This window comes from Centruroides vittatus, unplaced genomic scaffold (genome assembly GCF_030686945.1).
Source record: "Centruroides vittatus isolate TY-2023 unplaced genomic scaffold, ASM3068694v2 scaffold_1015, whole genome shotgun sequence".
Lineage (NCBI taxonomy): Eukaryota > Metazoa > Arthropoda > Arachnida > Scorpiones > Buthidae > Centruroides > Centruroides vittatus.
In genome coordinates this window covers 3611745-3631661 of record NW_027122666.1, presented here as the reverse complement: position 1 = coordinate 3631661, position 19917 = coordinate 3611745, and the positions used below count along the sequence as shown (strand labels likewise).

Sequence of the window (19917 nt, the reverse complement as noted above, 5' to 3'; positions counted from 1 at the left end):
GTTTATTGTGTTGCGTTAGAACACAATGTCGTGCAACCTACAGCTGAGACGATACAAATTTCCTTTAAAAATTGTGAAAATAAATTATATTTTCAGAAAAGAAAACTTTATTTATTATATTTTTCTAAAAGTCAGGATTTCTTATGATGAATCGATGAATCATTAATTCCAAATACGCATATCAAAAAGCTAAAATATTACACATTTTCCATTAAAAATGAATTTTCTTTGATGTTTTGAGGTCATAAAAGACATTCGCTTTATATAATTTTATGAACGGCGTCGTAACATTTCGTTAACTTATAGAGAATTTTTGTAAGCAGAGAGAATTATAAATTTGAACCAGTCATTTTGAATAATGTCTACGAAATGCATTCAAACGACTTTTAGATGTAAAAGTACAGTAGGTTAGAGAATAACTAACTGTATAACATTTAAATTATTTGTCTCGTTTAGTAGGCCTACATACATTTATCCATCTCTGCAGTGCATTATTTAATGCAGATAATTATCATCATGACTCTCCTATCTAAAATTTCCAATATTGTAAACATTTTATACCAAATATTTTCAGAGTAATGTAAATCAAATTCGCATTTTGAATCTTGTAAAGGCCTGCTAGTGATCCTGCTAGAGTGGAAAAAACACTGTACTGTACATTGTTCGCCGGTTTGCACTGACAACAAACTGGTTATGTGAAATTTTCTTGGCGGAATTTAAGTGTTTAAATATCGTATTTAGATATATTTTCAGACAGAGCCGGTGTGAGAGTGTACGGTGTCCAAATCTAAAATAGAAATTAGCGCTTCTCCACATATTTGTGTAATGTAACCAGTCACATAATTACATTAAAAAACTTGTTATCATTTATAAGAAGGTAATGAGCGTTTGTATGATAATAGTTAATAAGTTTTTGTTTTTGTAATTGCTCTTGTCTTACTTACGATGCTTACAGACTTAATCCGGCTTTACTTTCAAAAGTATATTTTTCTTTCTTGCATCTATCTCGAAATAATTGCTCATATACGTAAATTCTATTAATTCTATGATATATGGTTCTACTTCTATTTTTTTAAGTTTATCTTCAATTAGTTCCTATTTTATCGACGGGTACATATCGATCAATTCTAGGCTAGCTAGTTTTGATGTTTTTTCTATTTTAATGTTTCTTAGACTATCCAAAAGTTCTTCTGTGTTTTGAATAGTGTTTCGAATTATGATATTTTTTTAAGTTTTTATTTTAAGTGATAATGGCAGAACACCCAAACTGAATGTGCACATTCAGTTTGGGTGTTCTGTCATGATCTTGGTTGAAGATAAACTCTTTTTCTGCTCTTGTGATTTTATCAAGTTTTTGCAGTTTTGTAACTCTCTTTTTTAATTCTTCATATAGAATTTCTTTCGGATTAATTGGTAGTTTTCGAAATTGTTGCCTCCCACTATTTCTAGTTGTTTTAACTTAACCCAATTTTGGGTTACTATAATGATTTGTTTAGTTTTATCGGCTTTAATGAGATCTAGCTGATTATCTCTTAGAAATTTATGCAATATTTCTATCTCGTTTTTATATTTATAGTAATTTTTATCTGTTATAGTTGTTTTATTATTTTTCTTTACAATATATTTTTTAATTTTATTACTTAAATTCGTTTTCAAGATTTTTGATTCCGTGTCTTCGAGTTCATTACACATACGATCTAGATTGGGTATTATATCCAATACTTCCCAAGTGTTAGGGCCGTTAAAGTCTAGTCCTTTCCTTATTGTTTCTAGAATATGATCGGGAATCATAATTTGTGTTTTATTTAACATCAAGGATGTTTTCCGTTCTACTATTTCCTCCATAGTTGGATATCGAAATCGTTTAACTAGCTTGTTATGTTTATTTATCTGATATCTACTTATATTATATCTTTTTAAATTATCAGTTGTTTCTTCTTTACTTCTTGAATCAGCTCTTCTTTTCCTTTTGTCGTATTTTTGTAAATCTCGCTTCAGCCTTCTGATTTTTATATGTTTAAATTTTATAGCTGATCTTAATATTTTAAGGTTGATGTATTTTCTATCCCTTGTTGGAATGTTTTTTGTAATGGACCGCGGAAGAGAAAGTGTTCTTAAGGGTGTATTCTCTTTAAGGTGGGTTTTGAGATAATGTAAGTCTATCAGTATCTTATCAATCTCACCTTTTATCTTTTCTTGGTATCCGTTATCTTGATGTTGAACCATGTTCTTCTCTCAAATGATGATATTCGCCGTTTCTATATTAATAATTTAGTTTTATCTTGAGGAAACCGTGTTTTATGTTTTCTTTCTTGCAAGAAAGAAAACATAAAACACGTTTTCCTCAAGATAAAAGTATATTTTTATTCTAATTGATTCGTATTCAGAGAAAGAGAGAGAGAATAGCTATTTAATACTATATAATTAATTATCTAATGTTTTATTTAACATGTTTTTTGCAAACAATAAATGTAAACTAAAATGAATTTTAATAAATAACTTCTTTGCTGTTTTTACTGTTTAACTGTAACTTTATATTAAACTTATATAGTTAATAGATTAATTCTACATTGCCAAATTTGTCAACAATATAATATATATTCCATACATATGTAGTATAATATATATATATATACTTACAGTATATATCAATAATATATTCTGATATATTGCAGAAAGGGAAATTTAAATTTAATATTTTATTGATTCTTTTCCCGTGAATAAATTAATTTTAAAATATCTATGCACTCTTAAATACACATTTTAATCCATTTAAAATATATAAAACATTAAAAGAATAATTTATTTTCTATAAAATATTTTGCAGAGTATAAAAAATTTTTTTATATTCTAGAAAACTTTAGTTTTTGTCCATTTAACTATTGATTATATTTAAAATATTCGTATTTTATATTGTATTAGTCGAATCTTTTATAATTTTAGTACTGCGTTTGATTACATTATAATTCTAATTATAATTATAACGTTATCTTGTTTATCAAAATCAATATCAATTCTATTATTAGCAACATATACAACTTTCAATATTTGTTATTTTTTATTGAGAAATTTAAATTTAAGCATTCAATATTTATATATATATGATTACATTTGATGGAGTCAATTTAACTATAAAAGTTCTACAAATCCAATAAATATTGAATTATTTTAAATTTATACTCAAATTTTGACATATCCGAGACAGGGTGCCAGTGAAAAATTCCCGTCTAGTTGCTTACCCGGCTCGATCTTTAATCACCAAAGAGGCAGGCTGACTTCTTAACTACTTTAGCCATCTATATTTTACAATTTACGAAGAATGAATTACTAAAAATATCTCTGGTAGACTTACAAGTGAATTGAATAAGGCAGCGTAGCACAAGGGCTACCCTTAGCAGATCGTCCTTGTGTTACGCTGCCTGATTCAAACATTTGTGTTAGGTCGTTGTATTACACTCCTTCCTGAAGGTACAAAGGATTTTTCTATAGTCAATTTGCCCCTGTTTAGCTATCTAGCATCCTGAAAATCCGGAATTGTTAAATAATTAGTAATAATTGACTGTATATTACGCCTGTTGATGATTATCTGACACCACGGTTTACACCGTAAATTACATGTTCTGCTAGATCAGGCCTGGCCAACCCGCCGCCCGCGGGCCGCATGAGGCCCGTCACGTTAAATTGTGTGGCCCGCTAAGCGATATTATATATCTATTAAAACTTTTATTTCCCGTTATGTGTATACCAAAACAATTAACTAGATGAAAATTTGCATGCGTCATTGTTATGATGCGCAAGTATGAGTACGAACTCTTGATATAACAATAAAATCTTATTCATTTTGTATTTGTTTTACTTTTTTAAATGCATGTTTGCCTAAATTGTGGCCCACCGTAGTGTTACGCGTGATCAAAATGGCCCGCGAAACAATTTGAGTTGGCCAAACCTGTGCTAGACCCTATATTATACACATTTGCTAAGCGGAGAAGCATCCTCCAGTCCGTTACGTTTGAATAAGTTTGTATATTTAAGACTGTATTTAAATTCAAATAACCTGTTTTAAAAATATATTAATACATTTCTGATTGCAAATAGTTTAAACATATTTAAAGAAAAACATTCAAGTTAATACAGAAAATAAATGTTTACTTTTTACATTAATGTGATGAAAAATTAATGAAAAAATATTTAATGCAATTCAATATAAAATCAACAAAGCTAAAATTTTATAAAGTTTATCTTACCTATAAATAAATAAAGTTTTGAAGGAAGTTTACTAAATATTAAGAGATTGAACAATAGGTTTTCTTATACTCACTAATGCGAAAAGCATAGAAAATCTTGCCCCAAAATTCTGAATTGAAAGCCCACCTATTATCCTATATATACAATTCAATTTTTAAATTTTATTTTCTGATGGTTAGAGATATAGTTGATAAAAACAAAATCGACATAGCAATTTGCCTGCATCTTGATTTTGTTATCTTCGAGCTCTGTGTCAATGTTACGATTGTATAAACATATGTAAGACTTTATGCTGGGATATTCACTTACACAGAGAGACTGAAAATGCCAAGGGAATGACCTAATGCTAAACGTCACGAGACACCACGTCACATCCGCTAGACTTTGTTTTTTTTCCGCTAATGGATCTATTCCCCGGTCAAGCATGGGAACAGATCATTAGCGGAAGTAAACAAGGTCTAGCGGTTTTGACGTAGTGTCTCGTGACGTCTTTAGCAATAGGTCATTCCCATAGTATTTTCAGTTTGTAAACAACTTGCTAAACTGTTTTAAAATAATTCTGTTGAAGTAATGCGGTCCAGCTAATAACCTGTTCTGATGCATCATTACGTCAAAAATCAGTAGTTATCAACAGTGACATTAATATAATAATAGAAATTTAAATATGTTTAAGAATGATAATTACTGGTGGAATTAACGTGCTGGTTAATCAACAGCTCTTCGTATTTAGCAATGTGAATAAAACATACTTCTAATGAATTGTCATGAATTCTTTATTACATGTATTATCTAAAAATGCTCTATTATTCTGTTCATTTTATTGGATGAAGTGAATATTTTGAATTTATCAGCGCTCTGTAATTTCATCTTTTCATCATACTACAGAGTACCCAACACCGTCGATAAAGACCCCCTGGGGTCAGTGGAATTTTGAAAGGGGTCAATTGAGGATCGATGGAAAAATAAGATACTTAATATACTTTTTGGAGAATTACACATAATTTTCAAATTAGAATGAGCAATTATTTATTGTCACATTGTCACAATGTGGGGCTGCAACTTTTAGTTATATTTCTAATTTATTTAATTTAAAATATATGCTCTCGATCTCAAATTATTAGTTTCTTGCCCCTGTACATCATATTTTTTCTTTAACAATATAGATCTAATAGCTTTCAGGGAAAAATTTTTAAATTAAAATCACACCGGAAGTAATTATTTAATTAATCGGGGTTTCCTTCTTTTAAGCTGTCTATATCTGGTGTCGATTTTCATCTATCTAACACTGTTCTCCAGATTTAGGAAGAACAGACAGATATACAGGCAAACGGAAGACAGTGAGAATTTATAGGTCTTCAACTTTTGCATATACATAAATTTTAAAACTTGTCAATTATCGATTTACAGGAACGTAACGTGCGGTTTATTGTTGTATATTTAAAACTATTACAGTAGAACATTTATAATAAAGGTAAAATATGGGACGAGACCCGACATATCCAGGGCTGACCACCCATAAATTTTTGGGGGAATTGTTCGCTTGGATTCGATCCCGGTCTCTTCAGAGCTATAGGACGACTCCGCATCGGCATCAGGGTGTCCATAATTAAAGTTCACGTGTTTCGAACAGTCTGCAGCCAAAGTTACTTAACGAAATTGCACGAAAATTTCAATACGTCTTAATAAAACTACGGAAGAAAATATAAGGCAAAAGAATTAGTTCGAAAAATCGTCACCAGAGAGCGTTCTGTATAAACACAGCATATTTCTATCTACATAGTGCAGTTAACACACATTATTTCTGAGTGGGCTTGAAAAACCCCCATCTAGAAATTCCTTTATATCACCAAACTTATTTTTCCTCTTCATTTATTGTTGGACCAGCTTGGTTTGAGGAACTCAGGTCCACAGGTTCCTATTCCAGCCAACAATATGCCTCGTTATTGACCAATATCGTGATTCTAGCACTCAAATGACGTCAACGTTTTAAATCAACAGTGTTCATGCATAATGATACCTCATCACACAGCAAGTTGTGTTAAACAAGTGTTTAGAAATTATTTTCGCCGACACTTCTCAATTGTTTGGCCTGCACATTTACCGGATCCGAATCCATGCTAAACATTTCAAGGGAGATATTACGGTCAACAGTGGAATATGTTATTCTGAGATGTTAGATGGTAGCAAATCAATGATGAATGTGAACTTATTAAACAAGTTTTGAGGTGACTAACAAATAGCTATCCACTGTACTGCATTTTAATGCTGAAATAAAACTGTAAATTATTCCATGGTGATGATTTTTAGAACTAATTTTTTGGCATGAATTTTCTTCTCATGACCTCATTAACATGTGTTGAAATTTTCATGCAATTCCCTTAAGTAGTTTTTGCTGTAGACAGCTAGAAATGCGTCAAATTTAATTATAGACACCCTGCATTCTACAGTAGTTAACATGTAGAAATTTAAGCAATTTTATGTCGCGATCTATAGAAAAATACTATACATCCCACCGTCTTTCCGTGCAAATAAGAACATGCTCTGATATGTAAAAATCACTTGTTTTCTAATTTTAGAAACACGTGTCCTGTTTAGCGTACAAGAGCGTGCTGTTATGCGTTCCAGCTTGTTTTGACTTATAAAAGCACTGCATCGCTGTACTAATGTAAACTAAATGCAAATGTACTGTTACAATAGCTATTCAGGGAAAGTTCTGTGGTAACTATTATTAAAACTAAAACTAAAACCAAAATAAAAAGATGCTATAAGTTCTTGTATCTGAATATAATAGCAAGAAATAACTTTAATTAAATTTGTTTATTTCTTTTTTAAATTAAATTAAATTTTTATTTGCTTCTTTTACATTTACCAAGTTTACTCTGTAAAAAAGTTTAGCTGAAACTTCATTAATTTCATCAACGTGTCATTTGTTTTACTTAAATAGCCCCGAGGCTGTAAAGATAAAAAAGTCTCTTCCTAACGTCATATCTGTACTTAAAATAACAAATCGACCTCGATTACTTTTAATTTATAATTGAGCATGATTAAACAATGACAAAAATAAGCAGCCTTTAACAGGGTAAGAAAGATTGATTTAAAAACCTAAACTAATAAAGATAATCGAGGTAATGGATAGTGATAATTCAAAAACACCTTTATTCTATGAAACTCGGCAACTCAACACCTAGGCAATGGGGTTGCCTACCGAAGGACCCCTATGGGAATCTGGCCCTTAATTTTATATACTTCAAGAGAACCTGGAAAACATGTGGCCAGCCCGTTGGTCAGGTACGAACCCTCGACCGTTTATTTTTATCCGTTCGGCCACTAGTGAACCAGTTTTGAACAGGAAAATGTAGAAAATAATATTTTTTCACTAACAAAACAAACTAAAAACAACACGTAAATGTAACGAGTACAATGTCCTGATCGACTTGCAATCTTTGATTTTTTTATCATAAATACAAACAAACAAATTATTACAAACAAAAGAGTGTTTATTCCACATTTACAAGTATAAATAACACAACAGCGAAATCTACAAATCAATACAAAAGATTAAAGTTAATGGAAAAAATGGGTTATTCTTTACTATGTTTAAAAATTTTTTCCGGTGTAATTCTTTGTTAGAAAATTTTGCATTCATTAATTATACGTAAAATTTATTAAATCGACCCTGAAAACCTTATTACACGTATTAAAAAATAATTTATATTTTCGTGAACTATCCATGAACAAGCAGGTTAATCCACGCACGGATAATGAGCAATTCCCTGTATTTATATGCTTAATAGAAAATAAAAAATATTACTTTTTGAATACAAAAGATACATTACAAAAAATATAATAATTATTCATTAAAATGTAAGTATTTTATGACGTACAATTGTCTTATTCTTTTCTTATGTTGATCAGATAATTTGTAAGAGTAAAGTCGATATTGTTTAATTTTTTTTTTAAATTTTTAGTTTAAAATTCAAAAACTTGGATTCATTACTCTTCTTAAAAACTTTCGAAGACAAGCGATAGTTTTGATCATTTTTGGATTGGATTGGGCTGATAGCATTAGGCAACTCTCGGGGACGATCTGCCAAGGGGAGAAGATTTTCCATAAGAAACTGCCCCCTATTTATGTGGTAGATAAGTGAAGAAAACCCGGAAAATCTATGCGGCCAGGCTTGAACCGTGAGTATTCAGTGATTTTATATATACTGTATTTGTCCACTGGCGGCCGAGTGAATAAAACCACTGCACAATGGTATTTAGTCGCGGGTTCGTGCCTCACCAATGAGCTCGACACGTGGAGATTTTCGGGTTTCCTTGATATTTTAACATTTAAACAAGTGTCAGTTTCTTATAGGAAGTTTTTCCACGATCGCTCTTGGCAGAATGCCCGTATTCTACGTTGCCTTATCCCATTAAACCTAAAACCTATCTAAAATCCACCTGGCTATTGGTGGCTTAATCATTTTTGTATCAGATATCGAAAAGTAAAACGTTCGTATAAATAAAGCTTTTAAAATAATAAAAATGTAATTAATTTTTAAAATATTTAATATTTTCAGCCTTTAGTGTTGAAGTATTATTAAATCTTAGTGAAAATTTAATTAATGATAAATTATTATCGTACACTTCCTTATCAACAGATGTTTAGACACTAATATCGAACAGATTCGATTTTCGATAAATACCATTAGAACTGCTTGTATAATAAATAACATGTGGATAATTCCTTAGACGAAGAAAATCTCTTTAAAATCTAGATTTTTATTACTCCAGAGATTATTATTATGCATATTTTTTCTCTATATATAACAAGATTTAATATTTTTTTTAGAATAAGTCTAAATCTTATTAATGTTTCCGATACTCAGTTATAGTACATTAAATTACAAATGCTTAAAATATTATCATGGCATGTATTAACGTAATCTTATTATTTATTGTCATTTAATGTTAGCATATATTTATACTGATTATATCTCGTACTGTACATACGAGTTGAGACGCGAGAGATACCGCTAGGATGTAACGTGTACTGAACACTCCTAGTTGTGTTCATGAGCACATAAAACATGTTTTATGTGCTCATAAACATATACAGATGTATAAACAGTTAATATTACAATATTTCAATATTTTTTAGATACAAAATCATTTAGAATGTAGAAGAGTGAAGAGAAATTAATTGTTTAAACAAAAAGTTTTATTGTGTTAATTTACACAATAAGATTGCACGAATTAGATTGCATGGAAACATTTTTATCGTTTAATTTTTGCTTTCAAAAGTACACTTATTTTAATTACTTATAATTTTAAAAATTATTTTAAATATTAATATTGTATATAACACTTTGTAAACCGTCTTGTCCATATACCAAAATAAAACTAACTATCATAAAAGAAATATGTGGCTCACTAGTAGCCAAGTAGGTCGTGGATTCGTTCCTCGTGGCTGTAGACTGGCCATGTAGAGTTTTCTGAGTATTCCTCACGTATCTAATACCTAAATAGGAGTCAGGATCCTTCCAGAAGGCATCATCTTGACAGATCGTTTATGTATTGGACTATACCATAAATACAGTCTATGTAACGTCATACATTCTTTGTATAATATGGACAAAAGATTCAGATAGTTATGTATTACATAAAATCTACGCTTGTAAAAAGATTTCAATTTATAATTGTATACTAGATGGAACTATCGTATTGATTTTTTCTTTTGATGAGTTTCAAATTTTAAAAAAATGATTTTTTTTTTTTTTTTTTTTTTTTTTTTTTTTTTTTTTAATGTATAAAATTTTTCTTTTTTTTTTTTTTTTTTATTTTTTTTCTTTTTTTTTTTTTTTTTTTTTTTTTTTTTTTTTTTTTTTTTTTTTTTTTTTTTTTTTTTTTTTTTTTTTTTTTTTTTTTTTTTTTTTTTTTTTTTTTTTTTTTTTTTTTTTTTTTTTTTTTTTTTTTTTTTTTTTTTTTTTTTTTTTTTTTTTCTTTTTTTTTTTTTTTTTTTTTTTTTTTTTTTTTTTTTTTTTTTTTTTTTTTTTATTTTTTTTTTTTTTTTTTTTTTTTTTTTTTTTTTTTTTTTTTTTTTTTTTTTTTTTTTTTTTTTTTTTCTTTTTATGAGTTTAATTCTTTCTTCAATTTTTGCCTTTCTTCTGGCTTCTTTTTTTTTTTTTTTTTTTTTTTTTTTTTTTTTTTTTTTTTTTTTTATTTTTTTTTTTTTTTTTTTTTTTTTTTTTTTTTTTTTTTTTTTTTTTTTTTTTTTTTTTTTTTTTTTTTTTTTTTTTTTTTTTTTTATTTTTTTTTTTTTTTTTTTTTTTTTTTTTTTTTTTCACTAATTTTTTTTTTTTTTTTTTTTTTTTTTTTTTTTTTTTTTTTTTTTTTTTTTTTTTTCTTTTATGTAATAATATTCTTTTTTTTATTTTATTTTTTTTTTTTTTTTTTTTTTTTTTTTTTTTTTTTTTTTTTTTTTTTTTTTTTTTGTTTTTTTTTTTTTTTTTTTTTTTTTTTTTTTTTTTTTTTTATTTTTTTGTTTTTTTTTTTTTTTTTTTTTTTTTTTTTTTTTCAATTTATAATTGTATACTAGATGGAACTATCGTATTGATTTTTTCTTTTGATGAGTTTCAAATTTTAAAAAAATGAGCATCGTTTTTTCTTAGAATGGACATTCTGTATAATAGGTTTAAGAAGACTACTTCCACTTAAACATACTGTATCGGTTAGTGAAGCCAATATGACTTCGAGAAGATTTCATAATTCACCATCGTTATAAAATATGGCGTAATATACGGAAAACTACTCATTAATTCGAAAATTTTACAGAATATTTTTGAGACATTTGTTTAATTATACTTCATTTAAAAATTCCATTCCTGTAAATGGTGTGTTAATCTTTTGTATGTTGCATTTTCCGGACACACCAGCAAGATACCAGTAGAACTGGAAAAAAATGCCAGTTTTATAAGGAACAATACTAACCTTTAAGGAACAACACACGACGATAAATGAAGATGATTATTTGTGTAAATTATACACCGGTCACGCAAATGTCTGAAATAGATTTTTTTTTTTTTAAAAAAAAAAAAAAAGATGATTTTGAGTTGACTGAAGAGGGATGTTAGTAAGCTTTCAAACAGGGGGAACAAAATCGTGCACCACCATACACACACACGTACTGTACACACTAATATACCTACGTACAGAAATTACCCCAGAATTGTTATGAATTTCTCGACGTTTCAAAGTGTCCCGAGTCCAAAAATGTAAAAATCTTGGGCGGGGTCATTTTCTGACCGATCGCCATATGTTCCCTCTGTTATACATAATAAATTTAGTTCTTCGGAAATAAGGCTCTATTCTTCCCCTGTTAGCCAAGCCTTATAGTTCTCAATAATATATAAAAATATCGGCTTACATCAAACACAGAATCAAGAATCTTTACTATTAGGAAGAGGAATATAACAATATTTAATCACTAAGAACAATGAACCTAAATCCACAGATTTCTCGAATGAATGACGATAATTCAAAAGAAACTTTTACTCTCTTCATGTAGACAGAATACCTGTAAATGAGTTACGAGTATAGTAGTATCTTCCCCTTATATACACATGGTTATATTTATGTGCATTATATTAACTAGTATTGCTGAGAAATAACAGTTAATACAGCTAACAAACAAACAACACATTCATATAGGTTCGTTTAAAGAAAATAACCAATACCATGACCTGGTCTAGGTAAATTAGGTAATTACATAAAGATATACATCTAATAGGACCCATAAATCGATTAGTAAATTCATATACTGTATGAATAAAATTTTAAATATATATTGAACAATATGAATATAATATTTTCAGCTTTTCAAAGAGAGTCGAATAATAGATATTTTTAGCGATTCAACTTGCAAGTTTCGCTTATGGCCCGAAATTTCTGATTTGGTAGTGACCAAGACTTAGCAAAATGGCTTCAATTAAGGAAAATAGCCAGCAATTATATTTAGGAGTAAACAAGAACTCTTGCTCGACTTTTCCGGCACTCGAATAGAGGGAGGTTAAAGAGACTATTGGAAAGTCTGAAATTTCTTATTATACAACGATGTAAAATTTGAATAATAACTAAAGCTTAAAAGTAATAAATTTGTTGAATTATGATAAGAAATCACAATAAAAAATATTTAAGCTTAAAAAAATCACTACACTATGAACTCTTTAAGGTTACGTGTGGCACCATCTGTTATTACGATGTTATTAAAAATACCTTTTATATTATTAATTATTATAAAGAAATAAAAAAAATAACTTAATTTTCAGGGTAGAGACGAGTTATTAAAAATACTGTAAATGCCAATAAGAAGTAAAACTTTTTATTAAGTCCAATTCCATCCGAGATATGACACACGTCTCCCTCTATCTCCCAACCCCCTCGAACTAACCACCAAAATTTAGTAGATCAATGCCCCTGATATATAAGTTATCGTGCAAAATTTCGTTTTTTAATCTTTACTCAATCCTGAGATATTAAACGAAATATACACCAACTCACACACAAACGCATACATATATATATCACGGATTTTTCCCTTTTCTTACTTTTTTGAATTCAGGAGTCTCGAAATGTCCAGATCTGCAAAACGCCTGAAAGATCAAATCTGACACAATTACAAAACTTTCCTGTGTGTTATACATAATAGCCGAGAAAGTAAAAGGCACGTGTTAAATTTTCATACCCTGTACGCGCTAGCAATTTAAACTAGTTTAATAATAGCATACAACTTAATCTGAAAAAGTTTAAACTAGATTGGAATGGACTAGTTTTTTTAAACCAAATCAACAACATGAGCTTCCTTAAAATGATTTCAATTCTACAATAATTGTCCTTTTAAACATTTTTAAATTTTGAAAGGGCAAAGGGCACTGCTACTGAAAACTCGTCATTATAACTACCACTCTGTTCATGCAAACCATATTCATGTTTTAATACAGGGTGTCCCACTCGGGGATCACTGATCCTTTAAAATTGCGAATAACTCCGGAACGCCTAAATATATCAATAAAAGTAAGCTGTAAAAAGCCGAACATACCTGATTTTACGTCAGATAGATCCACATTATAAAAGTTGAAATTATCCTCCACAACGTCCACACACAATGCAATACCACGCTCTGTATTAGAATGTCCTCTTCAGCATGTTACTGTCGATAGCAGCAATTTAACGCTGGATGTTTTCTTTCAGTTGTCCAATAGTTCCAGGTTTGTCTGCATAAACCTTTACTTTCAAATGCCTCTATAGAAAAAATCTGACAAACTTAAATCGGGAGATCACGCTGGTCACAAACCTTTGGAGATGGCCCTATCTCCGAAAAACGACTGGTCTGTTCCATATTGACATGAAAGGTATGATTATCTTTGCGCTTTTTTTCTGGAATACAATAAATTCTGCATGAAATAGTGATCATTTTGAACCCTATTACCCCTGTTATTACGTATTGCAAATTTGCAATTTTAAAGGGTCAGTCCCGAGATAGGTCTTATTTCGTCCCTACTTTAATTGCACTAATTCCTTCATAAATTGTTTGTATCGTAGATAAAATCATATTTTCATTATTTTATTATTATCATCATTATTTTAAACTTTTCTGCCCTTAAACTCTTGCGCCTACTGAAAAATCCGCCACTCAATGTTCTTCACGGACTAATTTTACGCTGTATTGACAGCAATAGTTCATCACTCTCTATCAGTGTCAATTAATTTATAAAAATAATAATATCGAAATACACAAGTACTTAATGAGAAGCTGTCACAAATATAATTAGAAATTATAAGAGTTAATACAAAAAATAGAAAAAAAAATTAATTATGACTAAGAACGACGATTAATCTCAAGAAAATTTGATTATTCAGAAGATAAATCAAGTGTTTAGTAAATGCGTTAATACATTTTATAAAAAAAAGTTGATTAAAAAAGTATTAGTTCATGGTGATGACCTTATATTGATATATGAAAGTCAAGGAAGCCAAGGTAGTAGCTACTTACGTATCTTTTTTTAAATATGGTGACATTAATATAGCTAAACGTCCTTGCAAAATTTAAAGTATTTAATACGATAAACAATAACTTAGCGTGTCATTCTTATAGATCAGTTCACCACAAACTGCAGAAAGTAGATCATATTATAATATGGAAGTTGGGCAGAGTGTTATTTACAATATAGCTAGGAGTAGAGTGTCGACAGCTTGGTGGCTCATACCTCTCTTATCCATAACCTCATACACGATATTGCTATACTTAAGATGGAGAAAACAAATAAAAGACATGAAAAAATTACCTGGTTTTGGATATTCTCCTATTGAAACTACGTTAGTGTACTTAAATTTCATTAGCGGAGCCAAAGGGATAGATCCAACTGTCTGTAAGTGATATACTTTTAATAGTCATAAAGAAAATAATGATTTATTTCCTAATTAAAACGGAAATTTTGTAGAAAATAATATAAATTGTTTATTTTCTGCAAATCATAAACATGTTTAATTGGAAAATAAAATTTATAATAAGTAACATTCATTTTATTCATTGAATTCTTTTAATATTAAAATTCATAGTGCTATCAAACCTGTGAACGACGGCCACTGACAAGAACAAGTGGCAGTTATTCGAAGTGGCCGTTGTTTGGAGGTTGTTTTGTATGTATTTCAAAAACGCTCTTGAAAATAGACCGCCTTATACAGGTGGCCTTTATTTTTGTTCTTTTAACAAAGAATGAAAAAAGAAAACCGAAATTAATTTAAAATATCAATTAATTTTAGGCTATTTTCATCAATTTAAGTCGAATTTTCATATTAATTCTAGATTTTATGATGATTTTAATATTAATTTCGAAAGAATTATTCGGTTTTAATATTAATTAAAATTCAACGTTTTAAACAGTAAATATCTTAAATTAATTTAAATTAATGAATTTTAATTTTTGTTAAATTAATTCTTTAAACTGAATTAAGATGAATCTAATTGTAGTATTTAAATTTTTATATTTTTTAATAGTATTATACATTTTTAATTAAATGTATCTTAATTATAATTCAGAAAAATAATAAAATAAGTAATTTAATGTATAATTTAAAAGTTTAAAAAATGCACAATAAAATAAAATAATATTAATTTTGCTGCAATTTAAAAAATTGTAGATCTACAAATTCCCACTGTCGTCCGTCTGTCTTTCAGTCTATTTTATTTTAAATCTTTCTAAGACATTTCCAAAGAAACAACAAGTAAACATACTTTTAAAATTTTAATTATATTGAAAGTCATTTATTCCAATTAAAAATCATTACAACATTTTAAAAATTAATTTAATTAAATTTTATTTATAAATAATTTTAATTATCGATTTTTAAACGACAGAAAAAAAATGTGCTTCTTAGAAAACCAAGAAAAGAATTGATAAAGGCTGACAGCCTTACAGTTTCGTTTTCTAGTAGGCTCTGCTTTAAATACGGTTCAGGGCATTTGACCCGATATCTCAGGCCCTATCGGTTACCATACAGTCATTTCTCTTATGGATCTGGCCCGATATGCAGTAGTGTTATTAGAGAGTGGATCAGAGGTCTTGGTGCACCTAACCTTTGTAAATAAATAAAATAAAAATTCAAATTGGTACAGGAAGGCATTTATACATGTGTATGTACTGTACATAAAGTGTCTAATATTTTACTCTTCATCCAAAGTGCTAGTGAATACATCTACAATGGTACAAGAGTGAATTGCACGTTCTAATTCGGGTATATATAACCTTCAAAAAATATATAATGTCCAAAATAAATATGAACTACTTTCACACAGTTGTTTAACCTGATACATAGGAAGTAAAAACAATAGCTAACCTTGATACCTCTATTACTAATGACGAAACCGGAAAGTATCAAATTTTTTCATGCTCTCACGAGTTCAAATTATTATTTTTATGATTAAACTTAAACATAAAATGAATCGAATTAAATATACATTAATCAAATTACATAGTAATTAAATGTACATAAACTGTATTTATTTATGTAAATATAATAAAATAAATTAATAAAATTTTTTTAGTAACATTTCAGATGTGTAATGGAATGGCACAGGTCTTCAACAAAGAAAAATTTGTAAGATTTTTTATGGGACATAAAACGTTTTTTCTATGTTATACTGCAGAGGCTTATGAAGTAAGTAGAAATTACGATATAAAATATTCTATTAATTTTAATTAAGAAAAAAATATAATGTACAGTACTATTTAATAATTTCAGGCTGTTATAGGAAATTCTACTAATATAAATAAAGATTTTGGCTATTCATTTCTTACACCGTGGTTAAAGTTCGGTCTATTAACAAGGTATACATATAAAACTCTAACGAAAAAATTGGTTTTTAATATTCTCACGCTAATTTTGTAATATTTTATATTTATTTATTTAATAAAAGCAATGGAGACAAGTGGAAAATGAGAAGAAAAATGTTGACTCCGGCATTTCATTTCCGTATCTTGGGTGATTTTCTACCTACTGTCGAAGGACAAGCCAAAATATTCGCAGAGAAACTAAACACAGCGTGCATGAAAGAATGGGTCGACATAATTCCTTTAGCTACTAGATGTGCTCTGGATATTATTTGTGGTTAGTTTATAATTTTACAACGATTTTCCATATTAAAAATATACGATAAATATATATATTTTACTTTATACAATTATATTGTTATAGAAACGGCTATGGGTGTTCATTTAGGAATTCAAAATGAAACAAATGGCGAATATCTTAGAGCACTGCATGAGTAAGTCAGAATATCTATATCTTAGCATTAGATTCATATAAATAAATACTATATAAATATATGCGTGTTCTTTTCAACAGTGTTGGAGCATTATTTCCAGAAAGAATTGTAAAGCCATGGATTTGGAACAATAACATCTTTTACTTAACAGAAGAAGGCAAAAATTTTAAGAAAAATGCCGCAATTTTGGAAAATTTCACTAGAAGCGTAAGAAAAATTTCTCCAAAATTCGATAAAAATTTTAATATTTAAATGTTTGGCGACTTAATTTTATTAAAAGTTTATTTATCAATCAAATTAGGTCATAAGAAAAAGAAAAGCGGAAATGTTAAGCATGATAGAAAGTAGTCAAGATGATAAAAACGAAGACGAATTCGGTAAGAAAAAACGTCAGCCATTTCTAGATCTTCTCCTCAGGCAACACATTAATTATGGAACTCTCAGTGAGGACGATATCTTAGAAGAAGTCGATTCGTTTATGTTTGCCGTACGTACAGTTCTTTATATACCCATTACTGTTGATTGTAACGGTGGAAATTGAATTAATTTTTAAAATATATTCTACAGGGTCACGATACAACCGCATTGGCAACAAGCTGGTCGTTGTATTTGCTCGGTCATCATCCAGAAATTCAACAAAGAGTACAAGAAGAAATAGACTTGGTGTTGGGAGACGATGACCGTCCGATGACTCTTGATGATCTGAGAGAATTAAAATATTTGGAATGTGTGATTAAGGTAATTCCTTAAAGAGTTTAAAATTAAAAGAAATAGTTACGTAAATAGACAACAGATGGCAGCATATAAAATATTTTAGTTTCTTGTGTAAATCTGTGTCTCGTATTTCGAAAATATCAACGACTGAATGGTCGAAGCAAAGGTATCAGCCTACCGTTTTGGGGAAAAACTCCAAAAATTTTTCATGGTTTATCTGTATTCCGAACCTTTACCACTCGGTCACCCCTGTGTGGGCTTAGCCAAAATCTCTATGGGCCTGGGAAAAAAGTCCTTAGTCCCTTAAGGCAAAATATATCAAATAGAAGTTATTTAATAATTTTAAAATGGAAATTTTAATCTATGTTTATATACTGTATATACATATATAAACGTAGATAATAATTTCAAGTAATAATCTCTATTTTGATGATTTTTTTATTTAAAAGATACTTTTCTATACAGTTTTAACGTGATAATTATATCACATCTTCAAAATGAATTGAAGTATTTAACGTATTTCTTTACTTATCTGGAAAATTACATATTTCTAGGAGGCTTTGAGGTTATTTCCTTCAGTTCCATTGATTTCTAGGAATTTGTCTGAAGACGTCACTGTCGGTAAGTTGCTCGAAAAATCTAGTTTAAAATCAGAAAATACCAAAAGAATTTACGTATTTCTAACTGATATAACTTGTTCAGATGGGCATACACTTCCGAAAGGATCAACCTGTATTCTCTTCAACTATATGTTACATCGAGATCCAAAAGTATTTCCCGAACCTGAGAAATTCGATCCGGATAGGTTCCTACCAGAAAACACTGCGGGCAGACATCCGTACGCTTATGTCCCTTTCTCAGCTGGATCTAGAAATTGCATCGGTGAGTACATTCATGAATATCACTTCTCAATACATTTACTTTTTATCCCTCTTCATTCTTTACTCCTTATACTACCAACGTAGTTATTGCTTATCGTTTTCCGGTGGATTTAAAGTAAATATAACTGATATATTATGATGCGAATAAAATAAAATTTTCGTAGTTTCATATTATACATCTCTTTCAATGCTGCCATAATAATAAATATACAGTATATCCAATATTATCACTATAGTGACGTTGGCCCAATAGTAAAGAGAATTTATTATGGTCGAACTGTATTACGGTCGTGTATTATAGCATTAAACCCTAGCTAGTTTACTGCTTAAAAGATGTAATTAAGCGTGAATTAATTGAAAATTATATAGAATTTTTCAATATGAATTTAAATATTCTTGATTGTCTAGTAAAATAATTTGTATGCTATTTTGTGTTCGCTAATAATTAGAACATCTGAATTGCAAATGTTGATTAGTATACAATACATTTGCTACTTCAATAACAGTAAAACTTTCTAAATTGCTCTGTAGATTATACAATTATCGATTTATTAACCGTTCCCATTCAATTTTTTCAGGTCAAAGATTCGCACTTTTAGAAGAGAAAACTGTTTTGGCTAATCTTCTGAAGAGATTTACCTTTAAATCCTTGGATCATAGGGATAAACTGCATCTAGCAGGAGAAATGATTATGAGATGTAAAAATGGCTTAAGGTTGAACGTTTCCAAAAGAGTAAAGGAATAAATTTAGCTAACATTTTAACAGAATATCTCGTCACTGATCGAGAATAATCGATTGTGAACGATAGATATGAATAGTGAAATTTTCGACACTAAAATCTTATTAGTTGTGCAATTTATTTTTTTCTTTGTATTGAAAAAATCAGTTTGCTTTACACTTTTGTATATCGATTATTATTTTTAAACCGATAATAAAGTTTTATTTATTATTAAAACTATGGACCTCTTAATAATTAACGGTCGGATTTTCGACATAGTTAATGTGTCAACCTACCGCTCTGGGGTATCCGGAATTGAATTTGAGCGATCAAAAAATACTGAAATTTTTCATGGTCGGACTGTCCCGAAAATGTCGACCCTCGTGGTTCCATTGTGAGCATTATAAGCTTGGCTAAACCCATAATATCTATAGAAAAAAAGGCCATGTTAGTGCTCACTGGGTGAAAAGAATCAAAGATAAAAATACATATTCAGTTTTATTAATTACCTTCAAATAATCAGATTAAGTAAAAATATATGCCTATGTAT

General features: G+C 28.9%; 1 protein-coding gene across 1 annotated transcript in view; it reads left to right on the top strand.

The window, feature by feature from the left end:
- LOC136986284 (uncharacterized) overlaps positions 1-19393 on the top strand; it is a 76447-nt gene extending 57054 nt beyond the window's left edge. Inside the window, 11 exon segments of the mRNA XM_067283778.1 lie at positions 14384-14657; positions 16334-16446; positions 16531-16616; positions 16706-16896; positions 16984-17053; positions 17134-17260; positions 17355-17540; positions 17621-17791; positions 18322-18388; positions 18470-18649; positions 19227-19393. Coding sequence (XP_067139879.1) covers positions 14384-14657; positions 16334-16446; positions 16531-16616; positions 16706-16896; positions 16984-17053; positions 17134-17260; positions 17355-17540; positions 17621-17791; positions 18322-18388; positions 18470-18649; positions 19227-19393 — 1632 coding nt within the window.
- Positions 19394-19917: the final 524 nt, after the last annotated feature.